This window comes from Mobula hypostoma, chromosome 1 (assembly GCF_963921235.1).
Source record: "Mobula hypostoma chromosome 1, sMobHyp1.1, whole genome shotgun sequence".
Lineage (NCBI taxonomy): Eukaryota > Metazoa > Chordata > Chondrichthyes > Myliobatiformes > Myliobatidae > Mobula > Mobula hypostoma.
In genome coordinates, this window is record NC_086097.1 from 250,806,484 (window position 1) to 250,823,936 (window position 17,453).

Here is a 17,453-nt window from a genome sequence, read left to right on the forward strand (position 1 = left end):
TTAAAGAGCAAAAACTAATCGAGTAAAATTGGCCAGGATTCCTTTTGTTTATTTGGGACACAATGTCACTTATTTGGGACAGGAGACTTGCCAAACAGTTTTTAATAAGCATCAGTCACGTGAACTTGCATAGCTGTAAGACACTACAGAGCAAACAGTTTTTAGATGGTATCAGTTGCCTATGCTTGTGTTCAAAAAGCAATGATTTTTGTCACTGAAAATTGGCAAGAAATAAGCTGTAGGACAATTCAGGACTGGTTTTCTCACTGCAGTTTCAAGCATTCAGGCTTGGAGTTGCAGTGGCCAGGAATGAAAATGAAATGATTTCCTGACTTCAAAAAGTTGGGAACTATGAAGAGTTTGAAAGTATCGACAACCATCTGGAATGTTACAATGAATATGAGGATTTAGAGGATGCAATTGCTGAAAGCTTTGTATGAAAGCAGTTACACCAGGTGTCGGTGCTGATTTTGTTCATTTGCAGTCAATCAAAAGAACACGGCAGCGTTCCCTGGATGAATTCCTGTATCGATAACTATTAGAGCTAATGCACAGTTTCATAGTACTGTAGCAGAATTATTTCATTTGGGACTGCACTATGATGTACAATTGGGACAGGAGACTGTTGTTGAACAGTTTCTAACTCACATCAGTCATGTGCGCTTGTGTGACTGTAATACACAACCCCACACTTAGAGCGATCAGTTTTTAAATGGTGTCCATTGTGTGTCTTTGTGTTCAAAAACCACAGCCCACAGCTCAATAACTATTAGGAACTAATACACAGTTTTATAGTACTCTAGTAGAGTGTTGATAGTGATCTAATTTATTCTGTAAATACATAAACTGTTATTCAGCTAAGCAGTAGTTTATTTTCTATGCCTTTTAAACTATTACCATGAAAATTCAGGCTAATTAGTGCAGCCACTTAATTGGGCCAAAATGTATTGGTCCTGATGTGCCCAAATTAACCGGAATCCACTGTACTGCCTTGAAATACATTTTCTTGCAGGCATTTACAGGAAAATAAAGAAATGTAATATAATTTAAAACTATAAATAAATAAAAACTAACAAACAACCAATGTGCAAAAGGAGACAAATCTTGCAAAATATATATATGGTCTGACACCAGTAGAGAAGTGGTTATTGGTGAACTCACAGTCCCCTGGGAAGACAACATCGATGAAGCCCATGAGCGCAAGTTAACCAAGTATGCAGAGTTGAGATCAGAGTGCAGAGACAGAGGGTGGAAGGTCTCATGATCCATTCGAAGTAGGCTGCCGTGGGTTTATTGCGTTCACTCTCCAGAAGTGGCTGCGTGACCTTGGCTTCACTAGAAGAGAGATCAAGTCAACCAGCAGGGCTGTAGCTGAGGCAGCAGAGAAAGGATCAGCATGGGTGTAGACCAAGTATGTCCAGAGGGGCAGATAGTCAGACAGTGTATACATATCTTGCAAACCCTTCAGTAGTTGCATAGACACCTGAAGAGCAGACTATCTGTTGGATGGAAGTGACTGATAGAGGCAGATGTCAAGTTTTTAAGCTCGCCAGTGGGAGGTGGTGCTTTAGCACTGCTGGCCCACCACCTCGAGGGAGTCTTGATCATAAGCGGGCCGAAACTCCTGAAGACAGGTGGCAGATCAACTGATGATCCCACTGATGATAGCACAGGACAGTTAACATCTTAGTCGACGTGTATTCTGTAACTAGGTGGTTACCAGGAGTGCGTTGCCTGGGGTGGTGATAGGGACAGGCAGATGAATGTGAGGAGAATGGAAGGATATGGACATTGTGTAGGCAGAGGAGATTGGTTCAGTTAGTCCTGACGAAGGGTCTCGGCCTGAAACGTCGACTGCGCCTCTTCCTATAGATGCTGCCTGACCTGCTGCGTTCACCAGCAACTTTGATGTGTGTTGCTTGAATTTCCAGCATCTGCAGAATTCCTGTTGTTTGTGATTATTAATTCAATTGGTTTAGGGCAACACTGTGGGCTGAAGGGCCTGTTTCTGCCAGAATTGAACTCTGAACTCCAACGCCCTGAGCTGTAATAGCATCACGCTAACCACTGTACTACCATGGCGCCCCAGTGATCATGCTCTATATATAGATAGTTAGACTGGCAGATAGGTGTTCAGATATAACTAATACTGAGAACATGAGTTGTAGAGTCCTTGAAAATGAGTCTGTAGACTGTGGAATTAGAGCTGTGCTGAGTGAAGTTATATCTCCCCCTATTGCCCCTCCCCCTTGTACCCAGGCTGAGAAAAATCTTATTCCAGAAGATCTGAAGTTTCATTCCAAATCCTTCTTGGAAGAGAACGCTAAGCCACACTTAGTTACTGTATATAGTGTATATCTACTGTATGACTGTCTGCATCTTCAAACAGACAAATAAACCACTAAAAGTAAATAAATTCACAAAGATGAGAAAATCTGCAGAGGCTGGAAATCCAGAGCAACACACACACAATACTGGAGGAACTCAGCAGGTCAGGCAGCATCTATGGAAAAGAGTAAACAGTCGATGTTTCTAGCTGAATAAACATGATAAATAAATTCAGTTCACATAGTTTGCTATAAAATTGATATTTCTTTATTTTCTGAATTGAAAAATAAGAAGCTGAAAAGTAATACTTTTATTCTTCTTTGGAATGCCACCTTGTAATTGCAACTTCACAATCAACATCAGTGTGACCAAAGAACTGACTGTGGACCTCGGGAAGGAGAAGTCGAGGAAGCAGACACCTGTCCTCTTTGAGAGGTCAGTGGTGGAAGGGGCAAGCAGCTCCAAGTTCCTCATCATCCACATCTCGGAGAATCTCTTGGGCCCCACATATTGATGCAATTACAGACAAGGCATGGAATTGGGTATACTTCATTAAGAGTTTGAGGACATTTGGTATGTCACCAATTTTTCCAGATGTACTGTGGAGAGTATTCAGATTGGAGGCATCAAAGCCTGGGATGGAGGCTCCAATATCCTGGATTGCCAGAGGCTGGGATGGAGGCTCCAATATCCTGGATTGCCAGAGCCTGGGACGGAGGCTCCAATATCCTGGATTGCCAGAGCCTGGGATGGAGGCTCCAATATCCTGGATTGCCAGAGCCTGGGATGGAGGCGCCAATATCCTGGATTGCCAGAGGCTGGGATGGAGGCTCCAATATCCTGGATTGCCAGAGGCTGCAGAGATTTGTAGACTCAACCAGTTCCGTCACGGGCACAACCCTCCCCACCATCAAGAGGTGCTACCTCAGAAAGGCAGCATTAATCACTAAGAACCCTCACCATCCAGGACGTGTCCTCTTCTCACTACTACCACCAAGGAGGAGGTACAGGATCCTGAAGACACACACTCAACAATACAGGAACAGCTTCTTCCTCTCCACTATCAGATTTCTAAACAGACTATGAACACCACCTTACTATTCCTTTTTGCCACTATTTATTTCACTAATTATTTATTGTGATTAGTAGTAATCGTAGTAATTAGTTTCCCTGGATGTGAAACTCAGAGTGTTGCGGTGCTGTGTTCATTCCACACTGACGTACAGAGTGAATGTTGGACAATATCAAAGCAAAGTGAGGGAAGGCTCGAAGCTGCAGGAATGTGTTTTTTGAGAGAATAATGAAAACATTGTGTATGCACGGAGAAAAAAATGAGGAAGTGTTGTGAAAAGTCAGAATAAGAAGAGAGCTGATATCATCAATCAGTTCTGCTGAACGTCAACTGTACTCTTTTCCATAGATGCTGCCTGGCCTGCTGAGCTCCTCCTGCATTTTGTGTGTGTTGCTCAGATTCCCAGCACTGCAGGTTTTTCTCTTGTTTATTATCAATCAGGAAGCGGCAGCTGGAACGTTTTGGGACATGTACTGAAGAAAGGGAAGCTCAAACATCTTGCAGTGACAGGAAAGTTGATGCAAGAGAAAGTTGTGGTGGACAGTGCATGGCATTCATGAGTTACATCAAGGGATGGACAGGAAAAAGTTTTGAAGAGCTTATGAGAACTTCTCAGATTAAAGACAGATGGAAGCCTGTGATCGCCCACGTCACATGACAGGGCACAGAATGGTGATGATGTTGTAATTTTATGCTCTGCACTGTACTGTTGCCACAAAACCACACATTTCACATCATATAAACCATGGATAATAAATCCGATTCTAATTCTACTTAGAGATAACAGGTAATATTGGAAGTGTGTCAAAGGTTACAGGGAGAAGGTGGGAGAAGGCAGGAAAATGGGGTTTACGGGATAATAAGACGGCTATGATGGAATGGTGGAGCAGACTCAATGGGTCGAATGGCCTTGTTCTGCTCCCATATCATGGTTTTATTATCTGATTGTCCTTCTGACCCAACAAGCCCACACTGCCCAATTACAACCGTGTGACCAACAAACCAACTGACCTACACGTCTTTGGAATGTGGGAGGAAACCAGAGCACCTGGAGGAGACCCACATGGTCATGAGGAGAACGCACAAACTCCTTACAGATAAGGATTGAACCTAGGTCACGGATGCTGTAATAGAGTCTGTGCGAAACTCTCCAACATAAGCATTGCAATAATTTATGCAGATGGGCTGTGGATATTTTCAGTGTGTGTCTAACCCCAGATATTTCATCTTGAAGGATCTGTCACCACTTCCTGCTAAATGATTGAAGTAATGAGTTAGTTTTGGAAAATTATATCGTTGTATCATTATGACATTAAGTATAATATGACATGGAATGTTTAACAACACATTCTTAAATTACTCTTCACAAGGAACATGTGTTCTTAAAATCATTATATATCTTCCTTCGGGTGTTTAGATTCAGCCTGATGACTGAGTCATACGGCCACAGAGTGACAGAGAAATCATCATCATCATCATCATCATCATCATCAGGTGCTGTGCCCAGTTTGAGCTTTGACTGCCATGGCCCACACACTCCTGTTTCGGGTCAAGTGGATCAATTCATTGGTATTCATTTCCAATTCTCTGGCTGCTGTCTCCATCATCATTTGTCTTTGTCTTCCTCTTGCTTAATTCCCTTCAATCTTTCCCATAATTACCGTGCATTCTAACTCCTCTTTCCTAATCACATGTCCAATGAAGTTACGTTGCCTTTTCATGATCTCATACAGTATTTCTCTTTTTGTGTTTGCTCTGTTCATGACGTCCTCATTAGATATTTGTTTCGTCCATGATAATCTGATGTCACCCAGCTTCCTAAGTAGCAAAAGTTCTGTACTTGTTTTATGTCTTCCCCATTTATTCTTAGCCTGCAGATAGGATTCTCCTTCTTTTTGGATATCACCATACATTCTGTCTTTTTGCAATTGATAGATAGACCCATTTTTGCACTTTCTTCAACAATTATATCAATTAAGTTTTGTAGTTCTTTCTCCGTACTTGCAATTAACACAGTGTCATCTGCGTATCTGAAATTATTGATGTTTTCACCGCCAACTTTGATTCCCAAGATATCTCTTATTTTTTGTAATATTGTTTCACTGTACACATTAAACAAATCAGGGGAGAAAACACACCCTTGTCTAACGCCTCTCTTGATTTTCGTAAACTGACTCACTTCTCCGTCTATTCTTACAGCGGCAGTTTGATCCCAGTACAAAGAGCTACAGCACAAAAACAGGCCCTTTGGCCCATCTGGTCTGTGCCTACTCCCATCAGCCTGCACCAGGACCATAGCCCTCCATACCCCTACCTTTCTAAACTTCTCTGAAACGTTGAAATCAAGCTCATGTGCATCACTCGTGCTGATGGCTCATTGTGCACTCTCAACACCCTCTGTGAGGGAGTTTCCCCTCATGGTCCCCTTACACCTTTCACCCGTAACCCATGACTCTGGTTGTAGTCCCACCCAACCTCAATGAAAAAAGCCTGCTTGCGTTTACCCCATCTATACCCCTCGTAATTTTGTCTACCTCTATCAAATCTCCCCTCAATCTTCTTTGTTCTAAGAAATAAAGTCCTAACCTATTCAATCTTTCTTTATAACTCAGATCCTCCAGACCCAGCAACATACTTGTAAATTTTCTCTGTACTCTTTCAATCTTATTTACATTGTTCCTGTAGGTAGATTGTTCCTGTAGGTAGATGACCAAACCTGCACACAATACCCCAAATTAGGCCTCACCAACATCTTATACAACTTCAACATAACATCCCATCTTCTGTACTTAGTACTTTGTCCCATGAAGGCCAATGTGCCAAAAGCTTTCTTTATGGCCCTATCTACCTGTGACACCACTTTCAATGAATTATGGACCCCCATTCCCAGATTGGTTACATTGAGACCTTGCTGTTACCTCTTGAAGTTATAGATGTTGTTCATTTTATAATGAAAATCGTTGTTGCTGATCAGATTTCCATCGCGTTCACGTCAAGTACAGGTGTGTGTCTGTGTGGGTGTGGGTATGAGTATCTAGGTGTGTAGTCTGTGAATGTGTGGATATGAGTGTGTGTAATTGGGTTAGTGTGTGTGGGGGGTTGTATATGCATGTGCGTATGTGAGAGTGTGGGTGGGTGTATGTGAATGTGTGTGAGTGTGTGTGTGTGTGTATGAGTGTGTGTGTGTGTGTGTGCGAGTGTGCGTGTGTGTGAGTGATTGTGAGAGAGAATATGTGTGAGCATGCGTGGGTACGAGTGTGTTTGTGTGAGAGAGAGTGTCTGTGTGTGCATGTACGGGTGTGTGTGGGTGTTTGTGAGTGTGTGTGTGTGTGTGAGAGAGAGAGAGAGAGAGAGAGAGAGAGAGAGAGAGAGAGAGAGAGAGAGAGAGATAGAATGAATAAATAAATATTGAGAACATGAGATGCAGGGTCCCTGAAACTGGTCCACTGGCTGTGGGAACAGAAACAGTTCATTGTTGTTGTGAGTGAAGCTGAGTGAAGAGTGAAGAGTGAAGAAGGTGATGGGGTTTAAGAAGAAGAGACGCCCTTGGCCTTCTCTGGATCAAAGTCAAAGAACATCAAGAATGCACAAGTCAAACAGTTTAAGATTCATGATATTTTTTATTAAATATCTGAATATTGTCATTTTGAATGCATATTTGAATGATTTAAAGAATATTCCAGTATAAACAATAAACCATATACTTTGTCATCGAATAGTGCTGTATAAAATATTAAACATATATCATGTCACCGCTTAGAGGAAGATCCTGAACCTGAGAAATAAGATTTAACAATTTTCTTTACAAATTGTGACTTCAGAGCTGCAGAATAGGGGGCCAATTTCAAAAACACACCAGAGTTTCTGCAGATCCAGAGCAACGCACACAAGAAGCTGGAGGAACTCAGCAGGTCAGGCAGCATCTATGGAAATGAATAAACAGTCGACATTTCAGGCGAGACCCTTCACCAGGACTGGAAAGGTGGGGGGAATAAGCCAGAATAAGAAGGTGGGGGGGGAGGAGAAGGAAGACAAGCTCAAAGGTGATAGGCGAAGCCAGGTGGGTGAGGGAGGAGGACTGAAGTTAAGAGCTGGGAGGTGATAGATGGAAAAGGTAAAGGGTTGAAGAAGAAATGTGATAGGAGAGGAGAGTGGACCATGGGAGAAAGGGAAAGAGGAGGGGCACCACGGGGAGGTGATAGGCAGGTGAGGAGAAGAGAAAAGAAGCCAGAGTGGGGAATAGAAGAAGAGAAAAGGGAGAGGGGAAAAGGAAAAAAGAAAATGTCGACTGTTTACCCCACTCCATGGATGCTGCCTAACCTGCTGAGTTCTTCCAGCATTTGTGTGTATTACTCTGGATTTCTAGCATCTACAGAATCTCTGGTGTTAATTCACACGTTAATATTGAACGTTTCATAACAGAGTTATAAGTGACACACACAAAAAACGTTGGAGGAACTCAGCAGGTCAGGCAGCAGCTAAGGAAGTGAATTAACAGTCAACGTTTTAGGCCGAAACCCTTCATCAGGACTGAAACGGAAGGGGGAAGAGGCCAGAATGTTGGGGGAGGGGAAATCTGAATCTGAATCAGTGTTAATCAGGTGAATCTGTGGAATTCATTGCCACCGACGGCTGTGGAGGCCAAATCATCGGGTATACTTAAGGCAGAAGTTGGAAGATTCTTGATTGGTCAGGGCATGAAGGGATACGGAGAGGAGGCAGGAGATTGGGGCTGAGAAGGAAAATGGATCAGCCAAGATGAAAGTGGTGAAGCAGACGCGATGGGCCAAATGGCCTAATTCTGCTCCTATATCTTATGCCCTTAATACCACTAGCATATATTCTGAAGTTTGTTGTTTTGTGGCAGCAGTACAATATGTAACAATAAAATGTACAAATTACAATTAGAAGTATACAAATTAAAAATTAAATTAAACAAGCAGTGCAAGGAGAGAGTAAAAAAAGGGAAAAGGAGTACAAACGTGCAGGTGATAGGTGAAGTCAGGTGAGAGGGAAGGTATGTGGATGTGGGAGGGGGATGGGTGACTGGTTTCAAAGATAGATTATAACATTCATTCAAAGTCACACCTATACTTCATATTTTTACTTAAGTATTTCCAGGTGAAGAATTATGTTGAAAAATAATTATAAATAGGGAATTATCTCAAATAAATTGATCTGTGGTTTTCACCAAAAATTTTTACTGCAATACATTAACCAACTGCTTCATTCTTTTCTGTCACGAATTTTCTGTCATGTTAATCATCAGAATGCTTTTAATAACACTGTTGTTCTTTCTGCATTTCCCAAAATGATTTGTGATTGACTTTACTGTGCAGAATCACCATCGGTCTTTTATACAGTCAGTGGCCACTTCATTACACCTGTACACCTGCTCGTTAATGCAAATATTTAACCAGCCAATCATTTGGCAGCAACTCAATGCATAAAAGCATGCAGGCATGGTCACGAGGTTCAGTTGTTGTTCAGACCAAACATCAGAATGGGGAAGAAATGTGATCCAAGTGACTTTGAATGATTGTAGGTACCAGATAGGGCGGTTTGAGTATCACAGAAACTGCTGATCTGGAATTTTAATGCACAACAATCTCTAGAGTTTACAGAGAATGGTGTGAAAATCAGAAATAAACTCCAGTGAGTGGCAGTCCTGTGGGTGAAGCAGCTTGTTAATGAGAGGTCAGAGGAGAATGGCAAGACTGTTTCAAGCTGGCAGTAACTTACGTAACCACACCTTACAACAGTGGTGCACAGAAAAGCATCTCAGAATGCACAATATGTTGAACTTTGAAGTGGATGGGCTTCATCAGAGGGAGACCATGAACATACACTCAGCAGCCACTTTGTTAGATACAGGAGGTACCAAATAAAGTGGCCATTGAGTGTAGGTGACTTGAAGATATGCACTTAGTTTGATCCACGTTGCCTCTCATTTCAAAAGGAGGAACCTAATAAAGTGGCCACTGAGTGAGTATTAGCTGGCTGTAACTCATACACTGTTCATATCCAACCAATCAAAAACTTATTTAAATTTATCTGATTATGGTATGTATTCAGACAAAATATGAATTAAGTTCACCTAGAGCAGAGGCAAGAAAATCTGGATGTGCCTTAAATTAACAATGTTGTTCCACCACCAAAGGACAGAGCTGGTAACATCTCCCACCAAATGTCCAGATTTATCTTGTACAACTGTTGCATACAATTACCAACTTCAAAGCAGCTTCTCCCCTCAGGCTGAGAGACGAATGAATGCACTGCCGAGGTCTCCTCCCTAAGATAGTGAGCTGTTTACCATTTACCTCTGCTGCGCACTACATGCTCTTTGAAGTATACTTTATTAACTTATTTGGGGTAATATTTTGTTTCATGTGCTGTGTGTGATACATGTTTTGTGGGAGCACTGTGGTCCGGAGGAGCATTGTATAAATGTGCAGTCAGATGACAATAAACTTGAACTTGGACTTGAAGATTGCAAAATGTTTAATTTTCAGTGTTGTTATTCAGCCTTCACTATGAAAACGCAAAGTCAAAATGGATAAGTGACTAATAAAATTCATTCTCATTAAGTATTCTTAATAAAAGCTCAGCAGCAAGTTCAAACAAGCAGTGAACTTTAATGGGATTATCATTCTGTAAACTGAATATTTGCCAGACCTGCACAGGCAGACTACTCCCAAGTTCCACCCAGCTAACAGGAGTCACCTGCCACTCATTTCCAACTCGTCACCTGCAACCTATCGAAACCCAGCTCTCATCCGCAGTCCCTGTTCTCTCATCGGACCATCCAGCCTTGTTGACTTGTGTTTTTTCTTGTTTTGTGGCCCCTCGCAGCTTGTTATTTTGTAGTTTATTAGTAAAGTGATAGCTTAAATGTCTCTGTTCCTCTACATTTGGGTCAAGCCTCCTCTACATTTCCTGAACAGTATTTTGGGAAATCAGAATTTATTTCTCTTGTTGGCCCCCATTAGGCCAACTGGAAAACAGCTGTTTTAACAGCCTTGCATATTGCAATATACACAAAAATATAGATTCAAAGTACAAGCCTGCACACTGTACACAAAGTTATAAATTGAAGTTCATCATAAAATAACTAAACATTATTTTGCTTAAAAATAGATTATAATCAGAAAATTCCATCTTAAATACAAAATTTTGTCCACAATAATATTAATCATACTAAAAAGACTTTTGGTTAAATTGTTTATAATAAATGCACAAAACCTTCCTGGAAAAATATATATTAAAAATACAGGCAGAATAATAGTTTGGCATGAACTAGATGGGCTGAAGGGCCTGTTTCTTTGCTGTAGTGCTCTGTGCCTCAATGATTCTATGTGAAAATATATGATAGTTACAATTAAAAATTATTTGAAAGAGATAGTTCAGAAAAATGCTGGGTTATTCAAATTAGTTCTTCATACAAATATAATTCATTCATATTAAGTGGAATTCAATCTCATACACTCCACATACACATTAAATAGAATATAATTTCAATGATAGCAGTGATAAACTGGATAATTAATGAGACAGAGTCATATAGCTCTACCACAGAAGCTGGTTATTCAGCCCATCTAGTCCATGCTGATCTGTTACCCACACCAGGACCATGCGGTATGTCTTCATACTCCTCCATGGACATGTATCCAAAGATGGAAAGTGTTTTTGAAGAAGAGTGTCATAGCTCTACAGCACATAAACAGGCCCTTTGGCTCATCTAGTCAATGCTGATCTGTTACCCACATCTGAACCATAAGCCTTCATACCCCTCCCTAGACATGCAGCCAAAGATGTAGGAGAGTATTTTTGAAGGACAGCATGTCAGAATGTTTGTGTGTTAAATTAAAAGATCCATCCCATTTCCCGTTCCAGTTCTACACCTGAGCCACTGGAGATCAAGTAAAAGATATTGATTTGTTCAAGTTTGAGTGATAGGATGACTGGTTATCAATTATAGATCAATGTAGGGACAACATCCCTGAGAGACCTTGAAACAAATTCCTTACCCACCTTATCCACCTACAGAGTAGGAGAAAGAGGGGAGATTTGATAGGGGTATACAAAATTATGAAGGGTATAGATAGGGTAAACGGAAGTAGGCTTATTCCACTGAGGTTGGGTGGGACTTCAACTAGAGGTCATAGGTTAAGGGTGAAAGGTAAAATGTTTCAGGGGAAGATGAGGGGGAGCTTCTTTACTCAGAGCGTGGTGAGAGTGTGGAACGAGCTGTCAGGACAAGTGGCACATGTGGGTTCAATTGCAGCATTTTAAGAGAAATTTGGATAGGTAGAGTACATGTATAAGAGGGGTATGGAGGGCAATGGTCAAGGTCAAAGGACTAGGCAGAGAAACAGTTTGGCACAGGCTAGATGGGCTGAATGGTCTGTTTCCGTGATGTAATGTCCTATGACCAATACTCACAGAGAAGTTGTGTTCTTATGAATTCTGTCACAACGCAAATTCGACACAACTGTAAACCAACCGAGTCCAAGTATATAATCTAATATAGATCGATTAACCAAACTCTTCACTATAATAGTCTGATGTCACCATTTTAACTATGGCCATCCATATTTTTTATAGCACAGAAAGATCGTGGCAAGATTTTGATCGAACTTTATAAGCCATCTTTTTATTGTTTTTTGCTACCAGTCTATCCAAAAAGCGCCGGGCCCTCCTCGGAAAGCTCTCCCGCCTTTTGTACTGGGCCATCCGCCGATCATTCACTTCCTTGCTGTCCCTCCGGAGTCTGACCTGCCGCACAATTCCTTCGAAGAGCTCCTGCACGTTATGCTGAACTGCAGCTGAGGTCTCGATGAACTTGCAGTCGAAAACAACGGCGCAGGATCGCCCCTCTGCAGATGGGAAAAGAGATTGAAGCTACACATAACATGTCTTCTGAGCAGAGTCAATAAACACAGAACTGCAACAATATTTTAAGGAGGAAAGGTTGGGAAATTTCTGATCTTTGAATTTTCTTTTAGAGATACAGCACGATAACAAATCCTTACAGCCCAGCGTGCCCACTCCACCAAATTACACCCATCTGACCGATGAACCTACTAACTGGTACGTCTTTGGACTGTGGGAGGAAACCAGAGCACCTGGAGGAAACCCACGCAGTCACAGGGAGAACAAGTCACAGTACAAACCCCTTACTGGGAGTGGCGGGAATTGAACCGGAGCTGCTTACACTGTAAACCACACCCCCAGTTGTGACACAAGACGCTTATGACAGGTATTAATGAGGAAACAACACCTCAGATCATAAAGGATCCCACCAACCCTGCTCATGTACTGTTTGTCCCGCTCCCATCAGGAAGGAGGCTACATAACACCCATGTCAGGACTGGAGCACTCTATTAGTGGGGGGGGGGTTTGACCATGGATGCTGCCTTTGTGCAAGCCAAGGCTGTATGACATGGAGGGCAAGCTGTTACCTATGCAGCACGCTTCTCATCTGATCAGCCCAGAGGAACGTCAGAGACCAAAACAGTTTGGCACCAGCAGCTCAGCAGGAGATGCCAGTCAGCGTTGAACTCAACATCGGACTGCCTTAGAAACTCCAGCTCTGGATTTTTCCTCAGCGTTCACTCCTGAAGCCAACCCCGAGTGGGTATAGCTCCAAAGCAGCGGAGGTTTAAGATCAGAGTTTTCCCTCTCCTAGATGAGCTGCCGACCACTGCTGACAAATACCATCTATCCAAAGCAAAAGGTCTTAAGGCAGCAGTAACCTGCCTTTACCCCTTCTCCTGTCAGTAGAAACGGTACCACTGGACTTGGTAACTAAGCCAGATGTGAAGGCCAGGAGCTGGACAGCTGTCAGAGGCTATCTGAGATGCACATCATTGGGAGCGTTTAATAGGTAGTGGGAGCTCGTCCCCACTACCATCCCAGCTACAAGAACCTTAGGGAACCAAGGAGAAACATACCTGCCACTGATACCTCCCGACATCGCACAAGATCACATTTATTCCCAACTAGTATAATTGGAATATCCTCAGCCTGCCGCGTCCTCCGGAGCTGAATACGAAGCTCAGACGCTTTCTCAAAACTTGCTCTGTCTGTGATGGAGTAGACGATGAGATAAGCGTCGCCAATCTGCATACAGTGATCCTGCACCCAGCTGTCTTCATCCTGCCAAGCACAGATTGAGATGAGAAAAACCAAAATCAATCCTATTTCTGAACAGAAAAACCATCATGTTCCATTTTACTTTACATCATGTTCAACTACAGTGCCATATGCCGGAGAAGATAACTGAATACTCAGTAGGAAAGTCCACAGAGCAGAAACTGCATTAGTCTGATTTCAAACACAAGAGATTCTGCAGATGCTGGAAATCCACAGCAGCACACACAAAATGGCGGCAGAGGTTTTTGCAGACCTGGGTGAATTCTTACAGTACATCTGCAAAACAGTTTGATTTTCCTCTTTTAATGTCTCTTTTCCCCTTTTCAAAGTGGCTGGGATCCTGTCAGAGTCCGTGATCTACAGCTGCACTCAAACTGCAGCTCTTCACGGGCAGCGGGCTCCCGCTCTCAGGACTCGTCAGGCGGCCTGGCGTTTTTGATATCTCTGGGTGCAGCCTGGAAGAGGTGCACCTGCGGGGTGCAGCCCTGTGAATGACCTGGTTCCTCACCAGTGCTGCCAACTGACACATCAAGACAGCAGTGCATGTTGCTGTCGAAAGAAGACCCTCGGACCCTGGGAGCTCGAACAAGCCATGCAGCAGATTGTAACATCGGAACAGCGAGCTGTTGGCCTCCCCCCTCGTTTGCTGCAGGAGTGATATCTCTTTCTACCTTGTTAGTGAGAGAGAGAGAGCCTGTGGGATGTTGAAATGTTGGGATGGACAGTAGTTCCTGATAGTCTCTAGATCGAGGTCGCTGGGAGCTTTGTTATTGCATGGAGCTGGAGCAAATGGGGGGAGTGGGGTCTTTAGGGTTCTAATTTTCTTCTGTCATTCATTCTTTGGGGATTTTCCTTCTGTTTTGTGGATGACTGTGAAGAGTAAGAATTTCAGGTTGCGTACTGTATACATTCTCTGATATTAAACTGGACCATTGACATGACTTGCTGGAGGAACTCAGCAGGTTAGCCAGCATCTTGGAGAGGAATAAACGGTCAACATTTTGGACTAAAATCCTTCAACAGGATCATCTGCATCTGCAGCATGTAAACACAAGAGATTCTGCAGATGCTGGAAATCCAGAGCAACCCACACAAAATGCTGGAGGAACTCAGCAGGTCAGGCAGCATCTATGGAGAGGAGTAAAGAGTCAACAATTCAGCCAAGACCATTCTTCAGGACCGGTTTTGAAGCTACCGAAGGTTCACACCAACAAATTTCAACAAGTTCATTCCAACATCCACGCACAATTCCAGTATGCAATTTCTTAAATGATCACTCCGGGTCCCACACAGTGCAAAACTATATTACACAGTACAGTTTACAGGCTTGTCTTCTTTTATTTTGGGCCCCTTACCTAAGAAAGGAAATGCTAGCACCTCACCTGCCCACCTCCTTCCTTTTTCCTATGGTCCACTATCCTCTCCCGTCAAATTCTTTCTTCTTCAGCACTTTACCTCTTTCCCTGTCACCTCCAGCTTCTTATTTCATTCCCCTTCCCCAACCCACCCATCTTCCCCCTCACCTGGTATCGCCTCTCACTAGCTAGTTTGTACTTCCTCCCTTCCCCCACCTTCTTATTCTGGCTTCTTCCCTCTTCATTTCCAGTACTGGTGAAGATCTGAGATGTTGACTGTTTATTCATTTCCATAGATGCTGCCTGACCTGCTGAGTTCCTCCAGCATTTTGTGTGTGTTGCTCTTGGACTGATTTACTCAATTAATCTTTTCCATTGTAAAAATTCATAAAACTCTTCGACTCTCCCACTTTCTTATTCTAGCGTCTTCTCCCATCCTTTCCAGTTCTGACGAAGAGCCTCAAACTGAAACATCGATTGTTGAAGGATGTTTCCTTTGGTGGGTCAGTCTAAGACCAGAGGAGACAGCCTCAGAATAGAGGGGGGTCCTTTTAGAACGGAGATGAGGAGGAACTTTAACCAGAGAGTGGTGAATCTGTGGAATTTATTGCCACAGGCAGCTGTGGAGGCCACATCTTTATGTATATTTAAGGCTGAGGTTGATAGATTCTTGATTGCTCAGGGCATGAAGGGATATGGGGAGAAGGCAGGAGATTGGGGCTGAGGGGGAAATGGATCAGCCATGATGAAATGGTGGAGCAAACCCAATGGGTCAAATGGCCTAATTCTGCTCCTATAGCTTATGGTCTTAGCTATTTCCCCTCTATAGATGCTGCCTGACCTGCTGAGTTCTTCCAGCATTTGTGTGCGTTGGTCTGGATTTCCAGAATGTCTTATGTTTAAACTCCTGGTGTAAACTTTGTAAAAGAGAATGTGGTGAATAAACTCTTCCCAGGCTTCCAGCCAGGCACAGGTATCAATTGTAACCATTTTGAAGACAAATTCTGCCATTTTCTTGGCAGAACTGTACTGTTTTCCATCGATGATGCCTGGCCTGCTAAGTTTCTCCAGCATTTTGTGTGTGTTGCTTGGATTTCCAGCATCTGCAGATTTTCTCTTGCTTGTGATTGGAGTACATAGATTGATAATTTGTTGATGAAGTCAAAGACAATAGGAACATAAGTTGTAAGTGTGACATAAAATCTACCACGAGATGCAAATAGACTGAGTAGGTGAAGATCTAATGCAAAGATTCCAATAGGGGAAAATGGGAAAATATCAATTTTGATATTTAAATGGTAAAGATTACAATTCACTGGCGTGCATGGGGTCTGGAATCCACATAAACACAAGAGATTGTGCAGGTGCTGGAAATCCAGAGCAATGCATACGAAATGCTAGAGGCACTCGGGTCAGACAGCATCTCATCCGTGGGAATGAATAAACAGTCGGCGTTTGGGGCCGAGACCCTTCATCAGGACAGGACAGGAAGGGGGAAGAGGCCAGAATAAGAGAAGATTCGCTGTTCAATTTCCCAACCTAGACAAGATCTTTTAACATTGTGGGGACCTTTTTTGAATTATTTTCATAGCCTTTGATTTGCTATTAAGCACAGATGTTGGCAAATAATATGTTCTACTATACGTTAAGGATCTTTCCCTTTTCTTTTTTTTTTAACCTAACAGCTGTTTTTTCTGGTACTGGATTTAGATTTTTTTTGTAATAATATAATTATCTCTTTTCAATATTATGTTTAATTTTAATTTTATATGGATATGGGATAATTACACCTTATCTGTGATTTCATTATATTATAATTGATATATAATATATTCTACTATGTATTCTTTTATGTAAGAAATTAATAAGAATATTGGAAAAGAAAGTGGGAGAAGGAGATGGGAGGAGGGGAACCAGAGGGAGCTGGTGGGCAGGTGAGGAGACGAGGCGGTGTAAGAGAGGAGCCAGAACGGGGAATGGGAAACGACCGAAGGGGAGAAGGAAGAAAACACCAGAAGTTAGAGCAGGGGTTCCCAACCTGGGGTCCATGGACCCCTCGGTTAACGGCAGGGGTCCATGACATAAAAAAGGCTTGGAACCCCTGAGTTAGAGAAATTGGTGCTCATGCTGTCTGATTGGAGGCTATCTAAATATTACACGAGGTGTTACTCTGGAATCCACATGCACGACTCCCAGAGAGCTGGAATTTAGAAGGGGTAAAATAATTGGACCAAAGAGCTGACTGCGGACTTCAGGAAAGGTAAGACAAGGGAACACACCAGTCCTCATAGAGGGATCAGAAGTGGAGACAGTGACAGTCAATTTCCTGTGTCAATATCTCTGAGGATCTCGACTGGACCCAACATATTGATGCAGCTACAAAGGCGGCACAACAGGGTATATTTCATTAGGAGTTTGAGAAGATTTGGTATGTCATCAAAGACACCTGCAAATTTCCACAGATGTACTGTGAAGAGCATTCTAACTGGGGCATCGCTGTCTGGAGTGGGGAGGAGGGGACTACTGCACAGAACCAAAGTAAG

At 42.6% G+C, this 17,453-nt stretch overlaps 1 protein-coding gene across 1 annotated transcript in view; it reads right to left on the reverse strand.

Moving 5' to 3' along the window:
• Window positions 1-7,046: 7,046 nt before the first annotated feature.
• The window catches only part of gem (GTP binding protein overexpressed in skeletal muscle), a 43,489-nt gene continuing 33,082 nt past the window's right edge, over window positions 7,047-17,453 (reverse strand). Inside the window, exons 4-5 of the mRNA XM_063067144.1 lie at window positions 13,354-13,558; window positions 7,047-12,276 (exon numbers count right to left, since the gene is read on the reverse strand). Of these exons, the coding sequence (XP_062923214.1) occupies window positions 11,999-12,276; window positions 13,354-13,558 (483 nt within the window). The 3' untranslated portion in view covers window positions 7,047-11,998. The remainder of the gene's footprint in view (window positions 12,277-13,353; window positions 13,559-17,453) is intronic.